General features: G+C 42.7%; 1 protein-coding gene across 10 annotated transcripts in view; it reads left to right on the forward strand.

Moving 5' to 3' along the window:
* The window catches only part of NTNG1 (netrin G1), a 212,569-nt gene that overhangs the window by 132,980 nt on the left and 62,552 nt on the right, over positions 1 to 17,037 (forward strand). For all 10 annotated transcript variants that reach the window (XM_081917460.1, XM_081917458.1, XM_081917461.1 and 7 more), the window contains exons 4-5: positions 4,069 to 4,241; positions 14,963 to 14,989. In XM_081917460.1, the coding sequence (XP_081773586.1) occupies positions 4,069 to 4,241; positions 14,963 to 14,989 (200 nt within the window). The remainder of the gene's footprint in view (positions 1 to 4,068; positions 4,242 to 14,962; positions 14,990 to 17,037) is intronic.

Consider the following 17,037-nt stretch of genomic DNA (forward strand, 5'->3'; position numbering starts at 1 on the left):
AGGTCAAAGGGAATTCTCCCCTAAACTGAATATATTCATCTGCATGCTCCTGATGGCCTTTTTGTTTTAACTGAATAAGAAATTAAATGTAGTTGAGGCTGAACGAAGGAGGTCGTGTTGGAGCATGAGACAAACAGTGATCCAAAAAACCAAGCCTGTGCTGGCTACTTCAGAGATTAGTTGTCTGGGAGAACAAGACTGAAGGAAGAAGCCATAATAACTAATTGCAACAAAAGACTTTAAGAAGAAGAAGCTTCTGGCTTTCCCTGCCAATCTCTACAAGCCTGAGCCCGCCCCCCATCCCCAAGTCTCAAGGCGTAGAATTTATTTTTATTTTGCAAATATGTACGTGACTTAGCAGAGCCTCATTTATTGTAGCGAATGTAACTGCAGTGTACCTAATATAAGTGCAGTGAAGAATGTGCGGAAACACCACTAACATGCACAGTCACTTTAAAACGATGAGCATAGATGCATAGAATTGTAGAGTTAGAAGGGACCACGACGGTCATCTAGTCCAATCCCCTACCTGTGAACACACAGACAGTGTGAACAGGTGAGTCTGCACATTTCCCAGGCAATATGCATTGCTTCCGAGGAATGCTGGAGAATGTGCACAAGTGGGTGATGTCAACAGAATACTGCATAAACTGGCCAAGTAGTGTCTTCATTCAGTACAGATGTGTTATGCATGTTACATATGAAAGTTACATAGAAGCGCTGTCCGTTTATAGGGCAATACACAAAACATTTCACATTCTCCAGCATCCATTGGTAATTAGCTGTATTAACTAGGGGAAGGTGTAAGAACTCCTTTTGGTACTGTTAACTTATACATGTCCATGTGAATGTAAGCAAAGTTGTTTGTACACATTTTGCCCGTCAGATCACATAGACTGAGCATGCTGGGGCTGCAGGACTGTTTGCTGTTTTTAGAACAATTTGACTACTGCTGTGTAGTCAAAAACATGGCAGTTGCCTTACATGCACCCTCATATCACACAAGTGTAGAAGCATGCATCTTATCCATAGCCCCGTTTGGTACAAATAATCCTAATTCATCCTGTATTTGCACCTCCAGAATACTGCATAGAGGAAGGAGCATTTGAGCACCTTGAGCTGCTTAACACCATTAGAGACTATTACTCCAGTAACTGTTATGTAGGACTTAATGCAATGGTCTCTCCAAGCCCTGCTCCCTTTTAAATGGAAGTCCTGGGAACTGGAACTGGGATCTTTTGCATGCAGGTTGTGTGCTATGCCACTAAATTATGGGCTCATGAGAGTAGGTGGGTTCTGCTGAGAGTTTATCCGGACCGTGGTGCTTTCATAATGTTTTAACAGGAGCTCTTGCAAACCTCTATGAGGTCTGTTTCTTTTTGACTTTGCTCTTCCAACTCTTAGAAGTCAAAGCTGTAGATGTGGTGAGTTTTCTTACTCGTTTTGAACATAGAAATCTGTTATTTGAAAACTCAGTGGAGTGAAAGGAAAAGCAGTACTGGTAGAACAAAAATGCAATGGCAGATCTATGCTCGGATCCTGCCTTCATACATGCATACGTTAAAAAAAAAGAAGACACAACCAATCTGAGCAATTTCCACATAAAAGAACAAGTTCTAAAAGAAAGATACAGAAAAAGAACAACACACCCAACAAAACCCCGTAAGACCAGGTCTTCCAGGACTCACAGCCAAAATGGTTGTGCTTCCCATATACACCTGGTTAGCCACTATGAGAACAGGATGCTGGACTAGATGGGCCATTGGCCTGATCCAGTAGGCTCTTCTTATGTTCAAGGTTTTTTTTAATGTGTGTGTGTGTGTGTGTGTGTGTGTAGGGGGGATGCCACGTGGGCTTCATATCAGGCAGCAAAATATCTGATGACTCTTCATTTATAACACCTCATAGAACCTCTCTGATTTCCAGATTTTCCATTCTTTACCTATTTTAATCAGTATTTTATTTTTTTAATTTTTGTCAGGAACTGAGCAGTGTTTTTGTTTATATTTAAAGCCATTCTGTAAATGTGTGCGAAGAAAACAAGCCTTTTATCAGGGAATCTAGCACCACTAATATAGAACAATTAAACTTTCTGCTTAGCGTAGCCTCATTTATAAACCTGTTTACAGGGATTTCCCACCACCACCCTCGCACACCCATTTTAATTAAAAGGAAAAAGGTGTTTGTTAATATTTCCAGCTAGAATGAGGTATTGTAGCAGCCGTTCTTGAGAGTATCATTTACTTAAGCCACAGATGAAATGCAAACTGCATGTACCAGGTTACCAATTCTATCTGCCATTATCCTGAATTCCTTAAAGATGCCATAAGTTGGCTTTGCCCTGAGGATATATGTGTGGGTTGCTACTTGCCTCAGGTCAAATTTCCCTTAAATGGCAGTCAGGTTTGGCAGCTGTTCATTTGCACTTGCTATTTAAAAAAAAAAAAATGCTTGCCCCTTCCTTGCGCTGCCTTGCCCTAATTACTAGTCAGTCCATGGAACAGGTGACAAATGCCCACAGAAGAATCTTTCCAACCACCGGATGTAAAATCGTTAGGAAAATAATCAACCAGAGTTGCTAAATACCTGGGCACCTCTCCAACATGTATCTGAAGGCGATTTTAAACCATTTCTGACATCTACTGGAAAGAAATAACAATGCTTTCGTGCTGATAAAATGAGCTTTTTCATTTTGAAAAACGCATCTTCAGTTCTTGGGGGATTTTTGGGTGTTCGTTAAGAAGCTTTGGGTTCATTAAAGGACTTTGGTCCATATTCTGGTTCCGTCCATTTCAATTTGCATACTTATAGCACAGCAGAATACATTCTTTTTTAAATTTAATTTTATTTTTTGCCCAAACAGCCTGGGGCCAATGTCTAATATTAAAATAATTAGAACTTTTCCAAGCCCCTTATTGATGCAAAAGGTTTCCCTTGAGGTGGTCATGGTATGATGGTTAAGATCTCAAGTTGCCCGATCAAGTCAGTTGCATATAGGAGCATTTTTGCAAGTCCCATTTCATTCTGAAAGGGGTGGGGAAACACCATATTCCCCCTCCCCCTCACAATAATGCAGTGAGGTTGGCCCTTAGAGTTTCCTGTCCTGTTCTCATAGCTCATTGCCTTTTCCGTCCACCAGTGTTGACAAACAATGGAGTTTCATTTAGCATGAACTGAGTGGAGATTTATCCGATGAGACTTCTCTTTCCTTTCCTTTTCTTTTCGCCCCCTGCCCACCAAAAGTTAAAGAATCTTGCAGCTTTCAGTATTTCAAGAAATGCCCTCCCTGCTTTTTGTCACCTGCAAATAGGATGGAGAATTTTTGGAAGCTGCTTTCACTCAGCCTCATTCAGTTTGGTGCCACTTAGAACTGTCAAGCCTCCCCCCCCCCCCCCGAGTCCCAGGTGCAGAGTTTGTCTGAGGCCTAGGGCCTAGGACGACTGGGAGACACAGGGATTGGCATGACAGTGTAAGTCCAGCAGGCCTCTGGCTATCTTAGCCCTCCAAGGCCTGGGGCAAGTATACCTGGCTGCCCCCCACTCCTCTGCACAGGTCTGGGTGCTATAGCTCAGAGACATTCAGAGAATTCCCTGTTGGTAATCCCTCTTTGCTATACAGCCACATCACAGAACTCCCAATTTCCAAGCTTTCTGGAGATGGAGGAATTACAATTTAAGCCAGTTAAGTCTTTAGTTAAGTTTGTTCTTCGTAGGATTGGGATATAATATACAATTGATAATTATAAGGAGCTATGTTGATTTGAGCACAGGGCTTAAGAGAACCAGATCTGAAAGTTTTAATGTAGTTACTTTTTCTTTGATTAGTACACACCAAACAGCAATATCCAACTGTCACAGCATTTATGTATGAAAGCAATTTGAAACAGTGCTGGGAGGCTTAAAACAACAACAACAACAACAAACCAACAGAAGTTAAACCAGCAACAACAAGAGCAGAGTATTTTGTTAAGTAGATGTTTTCTTGCCAAGAGCTGGTCTTCAGTTTGGAGCACAACATCCTGAAATGAAATCTCCACTTGTGATAACACCTTGCCTTTTCTTTTGTTAGGTGCAAGTGTAATCTCCATGCCACCGGCTGCAGAGAAGAAAACAAAAAATTGTTATGTGAATGTGAGCACAACACAACAGGCCCAGACTGTGGGAAATGCAAGAAGAACTATCAGGGGCGGCCTTGGAGTGCAGGCTCATATCTTCCCATTCCTAAGGGCACGGCAAATATCTGTGAGTACTTGTGCACAGCAGAACTGCCACGGTAGTGATGATACGTTTTGGCCTCTGGCCTTGTGGGTAAAAAAAATGATCCTAAGAGAGAACATCAGCCAAACTCAAAACATCCTAAAACATTATAGCTTAAAGGAGTAATAGAACTTTAACCAGTCATGTGCGTTTTTATTTGGGAGCAAACGAACATGCCCATTACCACTGTGTTTGGTGGGTTTATTCCCAAGTAAGTGTGCAAAGGATTAGAAGCTAAACTTTAAAAAACCCAGCCCTGCCTGGTGTTTTTTTTTTTTAAATAACCTCAAAATTGTGATATCCACTCATATGTAGCATTTTAATAAATGTAAGTGCCAAATTTCCTTCTCCACATATTTCATACTTGCTATCGCATTCAGTAGAATGCCAACATCTCATTCTTTGGGCATTCTTAATGTAGTTTGGTCATTTGAAATTTCTATTGTTCATTTCCTGTCCACATGATAAAAGCACATGATAAGCCTATAACAGAATCACTGTGTAAACAAGTGGTTCCCAATTAGGGGTCCACAGCCCCATCCCTTGCCTCTCCCCAAGTAAATTATTGCAATTTTTGCCCGGTAATATCACAGATTTTATGGTCTTGTGAGATTTTTCAATAAGTTAGCCAAAATCGGTTTTGAAATCACATCGCAGTAATGATTTTGATCCAGCAATACACAGCAATGTATTGCTCCTCGTGTGAGGGAGGGCAGGGCAGCCAATTGCGAGGCCCTGCCTTCCCCTCACGCTGACAGAGAACAGGGCAGCAGATCGCCCTCACTTCAAGGCACTGGGCACTACCTTCCCCTGGCACTGAGGTGGAGCATTTTCCCTCAGTCAGCAGGGAAGTAGCAGCAGCCACAATAGATGCACATCTTTGCTGGCTGCCACTGAAGGCGGCCTGATGCACCCCCATCCCTTTCCACTCAAACTCTGCAGTGAAGGTGACTGCTTCCTCTCCTTCCTTCACCCGCCAGATCTCTGCAACTGCTCCTTCCCTCATCCCCACGCCTGATCTCCCAATTCAGACGTCGTGATATATCGGAATATCATGCTGTTTAGCTGCTGATATATCACGATGTTGGAAACCAGATATTGCTCAGCCCTAGTCTGTTTTTTTAGTACAGTGGTGCCCCGCAAGACGAATGCCTCGCAAGACGAAAAACCCACTAGACGAAAGGGTTTTCAGTTTTGGAGGTGCTTCGCAAAACGAATTTCCCTATGGGCTTACTTCGCAAGAAGAAAGCCCATAGGGAAATCTCCGGGGACCTCTTTTAAATGCTAGTGGTGGGGAGCAAAGCCTTTCCCCCCCTCCGGCCTTCAGAAGAGGTCCAGGAAGGCCGGCGGGGGCCGAAAGGCTTTGCTCCCCACCGCCAGCATTTTAAAAGCAGTCCGGGATAGCAGGGAAGCGCTTCCCGCTATCCCGGATGGCTTTTGAAGGCAGGCGGGGGGGAGCAAAGACTTTTGCCCCCCGCCCGCCTTCAGAAGAGGTCCTTGACCTCTTCTGAAGGCGGGCTGGGGGCAAAAGTCTTTGCTCCCCCCTGCCTGCCTTCAAAAGCCGTCCGGAGGCTTTTAAATCGCCCTGGGACAGTCCCGGGGCGATTTAAAAGCCCCCGGGACGGCAGGCAGGGGGGACAAAGACTTTTGCCCCCGACCTCTTCCGAAGGCTGGCGGGGGGCAAAAGTCTTTGCTCCCCCCTGCCTGCCTTCCCGGGAGAGTGGAGAAACGCAGCGCTGTGTTTCTCCGCTCTCCCGGGAAGGCAGGCAGAGGGGAAGCAAAGACTTTCGCCCCCGCCGGCCTTTAGAAGAGGTCGGGGGACAGACTGTCCCCGGACCTGGTCTGAAGGCGGTTTCCATAGGAACGCATTAATTGATTTTTAATGCATTCCTATGGGAAACCATGCTTCGCAAGGCGAAAAACTCGCAAGACGAAAAGACTTGCGGAACGAATTAATTTCGTCTTGCGAGGCACCACTGTATACCTAAAATCCTTTGCTTATTCGGGGCTACCCCACATTTTGTTCAGAAAGTTGCTTTGCAGAGGTAACAACCATGGAGTTATCAAAATTTTCAAAAGTAGGGTGTCCGTGGCTTGGCTTTTTAAAAATATGGGGACCTCAGTAATAAGCTGATTTGGAACTGGTGTAAACTATTACATTTATATCCCACCCTTCCTCAAACATGATCAAGGCAATGTTTGTTGTTTCCCCCACTCATATTATCCTTTGAACAATCCTGTGAGGTAGGTTGGCTGAAATAGTGGCCCAGGGTCCAGTGAGCTTCATGGCTGAGCAGGGATTTGGACCTGGGTGTCTCCAGTTGAAGTCCAACACCCCAACCCCATTGGTAGTCAATGTGGTGCCCTCTACAACTCCCATTGTTCCTGACCGTTGGCCTTTCTTGCTGGGACTGATGGGAGTTGAGCCAAACATCTGGGGTCATATTCAGACGAAACCCATTGAAATAAATAGACCTAAGTTGGGTGTTGATTTAAATGGGCCTACTCTGAGCAAGGGACGCAGGTGGCGCTGTGGGTTAAAGCCTCAGCGCCTAGGACTTACCGATCGAAAGGTCGGCGGTTCGAATCCCCGCGGCGGGGTGCGCTCCCGCTGCTCGGTCCCAGCGCCTGCCAACCTAGCAGTTCGAAAGCACCTCCGGGTGCAAGTAGATAAATAGGGACCACTTACCAGCGGGAAGGTAAACGGCATTTCCGTGTGCGGCTCTGGCTCGCCAGAGCAGCGATGTCACGCTGGCCACGTGACCCGGAAGTGTCTCCGGACAGCGCTGGCCCCTGGCCTCTTAAGTGAGATGGGCGCACAACCCCAGAGTCTGTCAAGACTGGCCCGTACGGGCAGGGGTACCTTTACCTTTTACCTTTTACTCTGAGCAAAAGGGATGCAGGTGACACTGTGGTCTAAACCACTGAGCCTAGGGCTTGCCGATTGGAAGGTCGGAGGTTCGAATCCCCGTGACGGGGTGAGCTCCCATTGCTCGGTCCCAGTTCCTGCCAACCTAGCAGTTCGAAAGCACGTAAAAGTGCAAGTAGATAAATAAGTACCGCTCCGGCGGAAAGGTAAACAGCATTTCTGTGCAGTGCTCTGGTTTTGCCAGAAGCAGCTTAGTCATGCTGGCCACATGACCCAGAAAAACTGTCTGCAGACAAACGTTGGTTCCCTCTGCCAGTAAAGCAAGATGAGCGCCGCAACCCCAGAGTCATTTGTGACTGGACCTAACTGTCAGGGTTCCTTTACCTTTACCTTTACCTTTACCTTTACTCTGAGCAAAAGTTAGTTTGCTAACTGCTCCCTAACTATTACTTTCACTGGCCTACACTAGCTTGTGCAGGTTCATACTTTCATGCAACAGAGGCATAAAGGTAAAGGGACCCCTGTCCAGTCGTGGCCAGCTCTGGAGTTGCAGCGCTCATCTCAGTTTACTGACCAAGGTAGCCGGCATACTTCTTCCGGGTCATGTGGCCAGCATGACTAAGCCGCTTCTGGCGAACCAGAGCAGCACACAGAAACGCCATTTACCTTCCCCCGCTGGAGTGGTACCTATTTATCTACTTGCACTTTAATGTGCTTTCAAACTGCTAGGTTGGCAGGAGCAGGGACTGAGCAATGGGAGCTCACCCCATCGCGGAGATTTGAACCGCTGACCTTCTGATTGGCAAGCCCTAGGCTCTGTGGTTTAGACCAAGGCGCCACATAGATAATATGACATCAAGAATCCTATTCAGCCAAGTGTAACAGGGCATATCTTACAGCTGCTGCCTAACCATGATAAACAACTGCCTGTGAGCTACTCCTTGTCACAAATAGGTCATCACAGAAGACCAGTGGTTTTGCTTGAGTTTGTTTCTATGGTATTACTAGGCGCCGCATCTCTGCTCGCTTTGCTCGCCAACCCCACAATTAATCTCCTAGAGCTTCCCCTTCCTACCCCATGCAACGAACAAGCTCACTTTTCACCATCCCTACTCCATTTCTGATGCCACTTTTCTGCAGCCCTGCATTGCACCCATTTTCACCTTCACCCCACTGTCCTCACCCCTTCCTTTTATGCAGCACCCCCTGCTTGCACACAACCACCATGGTAGCCTCCTGAATATCCCTCCTCTCTCACATTGCAACCACTAGGCACCCTTTGAACCTTCCCCCCATTATGAAGCAACCATCCTCTCCTATTCTGCAGACACATTCATGCCCGTACTTTCATCTGCACCCCCATTCCCCCCTGCTCCCTCTTTTCTGCAAGCCTCCCTTTGCACCCTCATTTTCACCTTCACATACACACACGCACCTCATTCTGCTTTCTTTTTTCAGTTCTCCCTTTTACAAAGACTAGCCCCACTGCCACGCACATCCTTACACTTTACTGTGTAATTGAATTGTGCCTGGCATTGGATGCTGGGTTCAAGTGTGGCGTATGGTCTCAAGAGCTCCTCTTTTTTTATTTACATTCATGGATCGTTGGTATACAGTATATGCCTTATTTTGTTCCCCAAACCGCCATGTAAAACCCACATCCAATGATCGTTACTTGGATCCAGTTATGTTAAGCTTGTACACTGTGCTTTTCATCTACTGTGAGGTCTTCACACAGGAACTTCTTTTTGCATGTGTGGATGGCACCCAGTATTATGGTCTGCTTGCTGGACCAGGATAAATGCTTAACCAAAAGTACTAATATTCAGTTATTTGAAAATGATGAGCATGATACAGCCAAAGTTAAGTACTCTGAAGTCCTAACAGTTTAAATGGGAGAGATTAAAGCTGGTGCTTAATTCTCTCTTTTAAATCAATGGGACTTATAAGTGCTTAGCTTTTGGCTGGATCATTTCATGCACATTCATCCCTCTGACTAATAGTATTGAGAGCAGCACAATACAGACTTCAGATTGGGGACAGGAAGAGGTACAAAAAGAAGAAAGGAACATAAAAAAGCAAGAAATCCATGAAACTGTTCTGCCATGCAGGCAAGCGAGTTATACATTAACTCGGATCCTTGCTAATTTGACTTATGTACCTAAATCCCTCAGAGGGAGAGGGGTGGGGAAAAGGAGCAAGCAGAGAATAAGCCATCAAACCTTTTTGGAGTAGAAGTTATTAGTTGCTTTTTATAAAAAGTCCGGAGTTTTGCCCTGTATAAAAGTAAAAAAAAAAAAAATCTGGCTTTGGAAATAACCATTCACTGAAAAGTTATTTTGAAGAAACAGGGTTATGTGCCGCAGCTAAATGAAAAGTTAAAGGAAAAAAACAGCAGCGATGTGCCATGTTCCGAATGTTATCTCGCACTTCAAAGCAGCAGCTGTGAGGAATCAAACCTCCAAAATGAATATCACAGGAAGCAGGACCTTATCAAGTTTAATGTGAAAGTAATAGACTAAGTAACAAACCATGAAGTGTGGGCAGGGAGGGCATGAAATTATGATAAAATTCCTACCAGGCAGGGGGGGAAGTGAACCTTCAAAAAGAAGGGAAAAACATTTTGTAAGAGCATTAACTTTTAGAAAAACAGACACTTTGGATCACAGAGTTAATACTTTAAAGCTATGTTCACGATACATTTTGAAATTCACAGGATTCCCCCCTCCCTCCTCGCACAGAGAATTCACAGCCTAGAAAAGGCTTCAGAATCACTCAGCTTGAGTGATGCTGCATGGAAAAACACAGTTCCTCAGCATCCAACTCTGCTCTGCCTCACGGTTGCTCCTTGTAGACAGGAGCATCCTACATCCTTTATGCAGCTGTCCAGGTGTCTCCCTAGTGATTGAGTCCCTCTTATACATAGACACTCTCAAGCTCTTGCAATGCAATATATACTTCACAAATCTTAAACAAATACTTAGCATGCAGAGGTATCACTAAAGGGATTAGCAAACATGATCAGAGGCGGAGTTTTCCTGCATCTCTTGTACACCATCAAATTTCCACTAAAGTGGGGTTGCGGGTGAAATCTGGAATGTTTTCAGCCAAACATGTGCTAGAAGATAAGAGCAAGTACCTTCAGACTTTCATCAGTCATGAACGTTGACTACCACACAATAAATCATAAGTCCTAGTGTCTGACAGAGCTCTCAAGCTCAGCTAAAATCTGGTACAGTTCTCCCTTGTTTTCTGCCTGTCCCTTTGCTTGAAGCATAATGTGATCTACCCTAGACAAACAAATTGGTAGGGGGGAAGTGGAAGAGGAGTTGATATCCTCAGATTTCTTGAAATCTTGGATTTTTCACAGCTGGTATATTACTGACATAAAGGGGGACAATGTGTAGTATATTTGTCTCAAAATATGTAGCATGGGCATTTATTAGGCAATGTGACTGGGGTAGAAACCCCTCCAGATTGATTGCAATCTTACGTTGCCTCACCTGCGATTTTGTATCATTTCCGGCATCTAACAAACAAACTTGTACAAATGTAACAAACCAAACTGATTTTAGACGCATAGGCTCAGAGAGGGATGGCTTTGCTCCTAATGATGACAATCCATCCAACCTTGAATTTGGCTTTCATTTGTACAAAAGTTACTCTGTCCCTTATGCCAGCCATGCTGCTAAGTATACTTCCCCACAGGTGAGAAAACAGCATTGCCCATAGGTGTAGCGATAAGAAACTTATTCTGCATTGCAGATAATCTCACAGGAACCCAGGGTTTCAATAATAGAGTGTTATTTGCCTGCGGGAAGCCTTTCATATTGTAACATTTTTGCCGAAACTTTTACTCGGGCTTCTTTTGTTTGTTTCTCTGCTCTTGCAACACTGTTTGGGTTTACTTGCTGCCTTGATTGTATGGTGTAATTTATTATTTTGGCACTGGAAACTGGCAATGCAAACTAGCTATTTTAATAATATAATTAACAGTTCTTAATGCATGGTATATAATTTTGAGACATTTAGCTGCCTCGTCAAACCATTCAGCTATTTGTTTGTGTATTTTTCTTTTCAGCTCATTATAAATATATTCTACCAGCTAAAGCATCAGTGTTCCTGATGCAAACCTGTTTTCTTTGGGACCTTTTTATTCGACAACTCCCATCACACAAAGAGCTGAATGCATGTAGAAAATCTCCTCCTCCTCCTGCAAAGCATGTTTGCATGTTACAGTACAATATATTGGTTGTGGGTGTTGGAATGGAACAAATCGCTTGATGCAAATAACTGTTATGATCAGGCAAATGTTTCCAATCTCAACGAAAAATGGCCACTTGGAGGAAACTTTCAGCCAATCGCATTGGGTTCTTCTACGCTTCCACTTGTCCGAAGCCTAAAAAGCATGGGTCCAAGAGGTTTTTCCACTTGCCCCATGCTTTCCAGGTGTGGGTCCACTTGCCCCACTGCATTCCCCAGGAAAACCTGTTCTTTACTGCTGAACTGGAGCACAGAAAAGCTTTCCCCACGCGTTAGCCTCTCTGTTTCTGCAGCTCCTGGCCCCTTGTTCTTTCTTCTCCTCTTTAGTATTGCTATTTCTGGCCCCTTGCACCCCCTAGACTCTGTTCCCACCTCCTCACACCCTGGTTCTCTCATTCCCCACACTCTAACCCAGTGGTTTCCAAACTTTCCCCCCACCTCTGGGCCATACTTGCATAATGAAAAGTTGCTCGCGCCACACCATTTTTTTTCCTTGCTAAGAATTACATTGGAAAACAAAAAGAAACAACAACTAGTGGTGCTTGATTTGTAACATAGAACGCAACAGCTTCATAATATGATCATGGGACTTCCAGAAGTATAAAGCAATGCAGTTAAATATGAACATGCATCATTCCCAAGATATAATTATAAACAACAACTAGGTTTGTCCTCAGTATCACTTGATGCTTTTTCTGCCATTTTGAAAATATATCCATGTTTTGCAAATTAATATAAGTAGTACCTCGGAGGTTGAATGGAATCCATTCTAGAAGTCTGTTTGACTTCCAAAATGTTTGGAAACCAAGGCCATTTGGGTTCCAAAGAACATTCGCAAACCAGAACACTCGCTTCTGGGTTTGTGGTGATTGGGAGCCAAAATGTTTCACTCACAAGGGATCCAGGGCATGACTGCAGATGGATGGATGGATGGATGGATGGATGGATGGATGGATGGATGGATGGAGATGCAAGATGATAGATGATATAGATGATAGATAGATAGATAGATAGATAGATAGATAGATAGATGATAGATAGATATAGATGATATAGATAGATGATATAGATAGATGATAGATAGATAATGATGATAGATGATAGATAGATGGATAGATAGATAGATAGATAGATAGATGATAGATAGATGATATAGATAGATGATAGATATAGATAGATGATAGATAGATAATGATGATAGATGATAGATAGATGATAGATAGATAGATAGATAGATAGATGATAGATGATAGATAGAGATATAGATAGATAGATAGATAGATAGATAGATAGATAGATAGATAGATGATAGATAGATAGATAGATAGATAGATGATAGATAGATAGATAGATAGATAGATAGATAGATAGATAGATAGATATAGATGATAGATAGATTAGATGATAGATAGATAGATAGATAGATAGATAGATAGATAGATAGATGATAGATAGATAGATAGATAGATAGATAGATAGATAGATAGATAGATAGATATAGATGATATAGATAGATGATATAGATAGATGATAGATAGATAATGATGATAGATGATAGATAGATGATAGATAGATAGATAGATAGATAGATAGATAGATAGATAGATGATAGATAGATAGATGATATAGATAGATGATAGATATAGATAGATGATAGATAGATAATGATGATAGATGATAGATAGATGATAGATAGATAGATAGATAGATAGATAGATGATAGATGATAGATAGAGATATAGATAGATAGATAGATAGATAGATAGATAGATAGATAGATAGATAGATATAGATGATAGATAGATTAGATGATAGATAGATAGATAGATGATAGATAGATAGATAGATAGATAGATAGATAGATAGATAGATAGATATAGATAGATAGATATAGATGATAGATAGATATAGATAGATAGATGATAGATGATAGATGATAGATAGATGATAGATAATAGATAGATAGAATGTTATACTACACCAAAATGTTTAAATGTTTCTTTGTCCTTGAATCTTCCCAGCACACTTGCCATCCTCTCCAGTGTAGTGCAGCACACCCTTTGACAACCACTGCTCTAACCTCAATATTTCTTCAACATCACAGCCCCTAGTCTCACTCTTCCCCCTCCATCCCTTAACATCTATCCTACTCTCCCTTCACATCCCCTGGCTTTGCTCCTTCTCCTTCCCCACTACCTAAACTCTCTCTGTGTGTGTGTCTGTGTCTGTCTGTCTGTCTGGGTCAAATGTGTCTGTGCCTCTGTTTCAAGTGAACCCCTGCCAATTTTTAACCCTGGCTTTGCCTACCTGCTCTGTCCTCTGCCTCTGCCCTGTTTTCCACCTGCACCAGCCTAGTAGTCAGCAGCCACCACTGAGGACAAGCCACCCTTCATAATACAATACTGAGGAGTTTGCTGTTGCCATTACCAAATTGTGAAACAGGAAAGCCAAATAGCTGTGATACAGATAATGAAGGTTAATGAGAGGAACGTATGTTCTGTTTGCAATTTCCAGTGATTTCTCACACGTTGGACATAAATAACATTCCCAAACGCCCACAAGTTCTGGCATGTATTAACCACTGTGGGAGCCTCCTACATAGCACCTGAACCTCATTGAAAATAAGGTCATTTTGAAAAATGCTCGATTGCATGAGATCATTAGCTGGCTGTTTTCCTAGCATGATATTGTCTGCAAGTGCAAAGAAATTAGAGGTGGGATGACTAACTGGCTTCAAATGATAGTTTTATTTGATTTTTTAAAAAAATCCTGTTGCTTTCTAAAGCCAGCAAGTGAAATATTTATTAATTACAAGTTGTTTGAGCATTTTGCAAGCAGTTACAAAGAATTGTTTCCTTTCTTGGAGTAACAGCCTTACCTCTGAGCATAAAAATGCTCATCTCCATATTCAGTGGCACTATTCAAAATCCAGAATTCAAAGGTATTAATGGGCAACTCCCCAACTTTAATTGAACTTGAGAGTAGTACAAAGATCATTATGAGCTATATGTTCTCTCTCTCACACACACGCAAGTATATACACAATATGGTTTAACTCTAGTAGGTTCAAAGCAAAGGCAAAAGGTAACTATAATACAGTAAACAATTATCAACAGGTGGCCAAAAAAATCCATACTGCAACAATGGCAATATTTGTCATATTACCTACATAAACATGAAATACAATTTTTGCCTGAAAGCAAGACAAATATGTTTGCTTGCTTGCAATTGGCTTATATTTAATTTAATTTAATATAATGTAATGTAATAGCTGCACAGAAACCCAGAATCTTCAGAAACAATTATTTCTTTGTTAACTGTTCCACTTTGCCCTTACATATGGAAGATTTGGATGAACTTAACAAGTGATGGAGGCAAAGTTAAGCACTTTTTAAAGTTCAGCAACATGTGCTTCATTCACCCATAGAATTCAATGGGACTGTGAAAAGCTAGCCTTCGGCTAGAACTTGCCCTTGGTGCTGCTGCTATAACAATGAAGTCTACTGATGCAGTAATATAAAATATACATCAATATATCTGCATCCCTAACCAAAATTCTCTCTTTTCTTTTCAGGTATGCCCAGTATTTCCAGCATTGGTAGTAAGTAATACAGAACAGACTTAGGCCAGCTTTGCTTGTTGTTCAGCCTCTGAAAATCTATTTTTCCAACATCTATTTCTGTTCTCCCTGAAAACTGCAGTTGTGGTAACTGGATAAATATTACTAATATTCCTGCTGCATTTGCACATCTTGGATATTTATGTTCAGAGGAACACACCTCATAACGCAACAGCCAGTGCAGATTGTGATTGCTAAACAGACATTTTTTGCAAATTAAGGGATTTCAAATGATACGCATCTAATATTTTTCAAGTTTGACAGTGAATGAAAGCAGAATCCTTTATTATTTGCTTTCAAACAAGCACAGCAGAGGAAACCAACTACTCTTCAAACTACCAGGACTGTATTTAGAGATCCTTCACTATAGCCAGTCCAGATTACATTGAATATTTTATTGTAATTGTTCCAAATTACCGTATTTTTCGCCCTATAGGACGCACCGTCCCATAAGGTGCACTTAGTTTTTTGGGGGGGAAATAAACAGGAAAAAATTATTTTCCCCCCCTCAGGCGCGGGGCTGGGGTGGGGGAGGCCCGAGCTTCCCCCGACCCCAGTCCCCAAACAGGCAGCTCTCTGCAAGCCGTGGGAGCCCAGCGCTGGCTCCCGCTGCTTGCGGAGAGGTCCGTGAAGCCTGGACGCACTGAGCTCAGCGCGCGCAAGCTTCGGCATGCAGGCAACTCTTCGCAAGCAGCGGGAGCGCTCCCGCTGCGTGCGGAGAGATCCGCGAAGCCTGGAGAGCGAGAGGGGTCAGTGCGCACCGACCCCTCTCGTTCTCCAGGCTTCAGCGAAAGCCTGCATTCGCCCCATAGGACGCACACACATTTCCCCTTCATTTTTGGAGGGGAAAAAGTGCGCCCTATAGGGCGAAAAATACAGTAGGTTCAAATCTGCAAACCACCCTGTTTATTTTTCTTTGAAGGGTGGCATAGATATCTGATAAGTCAATACTATCATTTTCCAGGACTAGAGGATAAGCAAAATGGACATGATTTTCCTCCTGGGTGACCATGCACTTGCTCATCCAGCTACAGCATGGTTTTGCTTAGCATTACATGCAGATGAGGCCAATAACTCCTGCTAAAGAAGATTTATAGAATGCCCTTCTCTAGAAAATAAATAAAAGATGAAAACTGAAGGCACCTTGTCCCTGAAATGAGTATTTCTATTCAACACCTTTTCTACATGTATAACTTATCTCACTTTTACCCTAAGTCAGATACTCAGGTTTTAATTAAGAAATCTGGCATGATCTCACAGTAAATAAATTTGGAACTTTATACTAAAGAATCCCAAGTGCTGATAAAGTGCACTCAGTCACTGAATGTCTTATACAGTAAAGTAGTGACATGGGAAAAACAGCATATGCACTTTGGGAACAATCCTTTTTAATGCAAGTTTAGTGCTTATAGGCAGAGTAATCCCCATGAACTCCATAGGGTTGAAAAGTAATTCCCATAGGGCTAAATAGAGCCCCATTTTCACTCTCTCTATCTTGGCTTAAGTAGAGGCAGTGCTCAAGAGCATTATGGGGAAAGAGGAGTCTGTGCTCACTTCCTAAATCCTCCCTTCTCACTCTGTATGTGATGCAAATTAGAAACTAGCTAAGAGAAGGGAGTTTGTTTGGGAATGTGGAAAGTGTGCACAGGCCTTCTATTCTCCATGATGCTGTGATGCATGTGATCTACTTTACACAAAAGTAGGAAAGAGAGAAACAGGCCTTGGTAGATCTTTGCAGCCATGCTAGGAAGTATCGTATTTCTTTTCAGCACAACCTTTAAACAAGTTAGTCAGATCTAGCTTCTCTCAATTTTAAATGCCACTGACTTCAACAGGAGAGTTAAGCACGTGCTTAAAACGAATGGGATTTAAATCCACTTTGGCTGGATTGTGTCCAGATTTTGTGCTATTCAGTACCCTTATGCATTTCTTAACTACCGACAGAAGATTTGCAATACCTGACATCTGGCTGAAAAACAGTGACCTGATAATTTATCAGCCGCATTTCTTCTTCTAAATTGAGAGGCCTG

The sequence above is a fragment of the Podarcis melisellensis genome (assembly GCF_964234715.1).
Source record: "Podarcis melisellensis genome assembly, chromosome: 6".
NCBI lineage: Eukaryota > Metazoa > Chordata > Lepidosauria > Squamata > Lacertidae > Podarcis > Podarcis melisellensis.